This window comes from Corylus avellana, chromosome ca2 (assembly GCF_901000735.1).
Source record: "Corylus avellana chromosome ca2, CavTom2PMs-1.0".
NCBI classification, from domain to species: domain Eukaryota; kingdom Viridiplantae; phylum Streptophyta; class Magnoliopsida; order Fagales; family Betulaceae; genus Corylus; species Corylus avellana.
The window spans coordinates 37,260,295-37,262,871 of record NC_081542.1 but is presented as its reverse complement, the minus strand read 5'-3'; the positions used below and the strand labels follow the sequence as shown (position 1 = coordinate 37,262,871).

The following is a 2,577-nucleotide window of genomic DNA, read 5'->3' as shown; positions in this document are numbered from 1 at the left end:
AAAAAAATGTTTTTTTTTTTTTAAAAAAAAAAAAAAAGAAATGGAAAACATTGGGGGTGGCCGAGCCACCCCCAAATGGCCAAGGGAGCCACCCCCAATGTTTACCGTTTCTTTTTTTTTTTAAATACTTTTTTTTAAAAAAAAAAATTTTTAAAATATATATATTTTAATTTTTTAAATTTTTTTTAAAAAAAAATTAATATAATGTAAGCGATGTCGGCCGTGCGATTGGTCCAGCGTGTCCATCCCTGCGTCAACCAAGATAAAGATAACATGTTTTATCAACATGAACTTTATGATAAAAATGAAGTGCGAGGAAAAAAAAAAGGCTACGGGGTTTAGATGACTGCTTTACGTATTTTTTATTTTTTATTCAAAATTTTCATTTATTTTATCTTAAAAATAAAAAAAATCATGGAAACGCAAGATATCGATCCTCGTTCCTTTCATGTAAGCACTGATGAAGGCTCTACCAATTGAGCTACGTTCCCTTTTATGAGTTTATTTTATAAATAATATTTAGTTGAACGCTATACAAAAAATAGATGAAGGTCTTTTTGTATGGTTGTTTAATAATTTATGAAACATTGTAAAGCGTATAGATGCGGTAGTTAATCCGTGGGAATTTTTAAATACAGAGACTCGTGAAAGTTATATTAAAGAGGAAAATATGCTTTAGTTTACCTGATGTGGAATCGGGCGTTACAAAGGTGATACTTTCCCCTCGAAAAATGAATAATAAATGTGTTCCTCCAAACTCTTTGTTTACGACACTTAAAATCTAAAAATACAGAAAAAGGAAAATATTAGGACGTGGGTTCGAATCTCCGCAATCGAGAATTTTTTTCACATATGTCTGATTAGTATTAGCTACCTTGGTTTTTATTGATGCTCCGGTGGAACTGAGTCAGATTATGGCTTAGTCGAACTTAAGGGAGCACTTGCGATTCCTACTATCTAGGCCCTTCATGTGCGGCTCCCAGCGGGTAGGTGCTACTATGACCACGCCTAGGTAAGATAGCCACAATTAATCTCCCTAGCCTACCATTTTTGCTAAAAAAAAAGAAAAAAAAAAAAGAAAAAAGAACTTATAATCTAAGCTGTGATGAAGGGATAAATCTCAAATCTTATGTTGCAACTCCCATCAACAACTCTTCCTCCTTCTTTCCCATTACAACAATGAGGAAGTTCACCAGTTATACCATCAAGACACTTGAAACAATCACTTCCAGAAAGGTCCCTAGTGCATTGGGCCAAGCCATAGAGCTTCCTCGATTTTCCGACCTCTAGCTCTCCAACTGCATACAATTTCGGAGTCCCAGATGCCTTTTTGGCGAGTAGGCCAAACAACTCCCTTGTTTTTTGGTTAATGGTTGTGGGATCGCTAACATTTCGCAAGTTCCACATGTAGAACTTGTTTTTATTATCAATTTGGCCTTGGAAATCTTTGTTGAGGTACTTCAAAAGACAATTATCGTACCATATAATTGCACCCTTGTTATTTGGGCAACGTTTGAGAATTTCATTGCTTGCCTCATTGAAGCAATTCCTGCAATCTGTGGCTTCAACGTCACCACGGCAAAGAGCAAGCCCATATGTTTTGTACGGATCTTGACCCACTGAACCAAGACCAAAACCCATAGGAGGTGTTTGGCTATAAAGACTACCCAGGAGCTTTCTTAGGTTTGATCCATAAGCGTCATTGCCGGTGAAGTTCTCAGAGCTTGAACAAAAATGGAAGAGAGGGCCAGCTCCAAAAGTGTTTTGGAGAAGGAGAGAAAATGTTAGCAATGAGATCAAGAAGGAAGACATTTTTTGGTTAAAAAATTGAGAATGTTTTTTTGCAACAGTTTTGTAACATAGCAGTTATTTATAATAATTCCTGGGGTTGTCTCTTTCCTCTATATGTTGTTTGTGTGGAGAAGAACTTGTCAAAATCGAGCAACCTTCTTAATTTGGAAAATTCAAACATTTATCCGAAAAAAAAGAATGGTGGAAGATGGGAATGTTGTAAGACATTATGATGGAATAATATTATATTCATCAAGTATATTCCTACCGAAGAATTTTGGGTAATTTTAATGCAAAACAATATCCGAGAGAAGCTAATTTATTAGCGGATCAGGCTGTTAATCAAATTGAAAATGTTGATATCCCATTTGATGCTGATTTCTACAGCTCTTCCATCCAAGAAATGTCACATACTACATTTGCTATCATTTTTCATAGAAAAATATAATTTACATATTATTAATGTAACTCCCCATATCTAATTCTAAATTAAACTCATTATCTATGATAACTAGATAGGACATTATCGATAGAGATTACATGCACACTAAAGAATTATCACTACAAAAAAAACAATTTTTTTCTCACTGAAGTTTTCTGACGTGTCAGAAAATTTTTCTGATATGGTGCTTCTAACGTGTGTTGAATGTCAGAAGCATAGGTGTCAGGAAATTTTTTTTCCCGACGTGTTACTGTTTAGCACGTCAGAATTTTTTGACGTGACAATTTTGGCACGTCAAAAAATTTTCTTACGTGTTAAACAGTAACACGTTAGAAATTTCCTAA

General features: G+C 34.7%; 1 protein-coding gene across 1 annotated transcript; it reads right to left on the bottom strand.

Annotated features, from left to right (window-relative positions):
- Positions 1-1,095: 1,095 nt before the first annotated feature.
- Positions 1,096-1,812, bottom strand: LOC132173109 (cysteine-rich repeat secretory protein 38-like). The gene has a single exon (XM_059584689.1). The coding sequence runs from the start codon at positions 1,810-1,812 to the stop codon at positions 1,096-1,098; it is 717 nt and encodes a 238-aa protein (XP_059440672.1).
- Between the last annotated feature and the right edge of the window lie 765 nt (positions 1,813-2,577).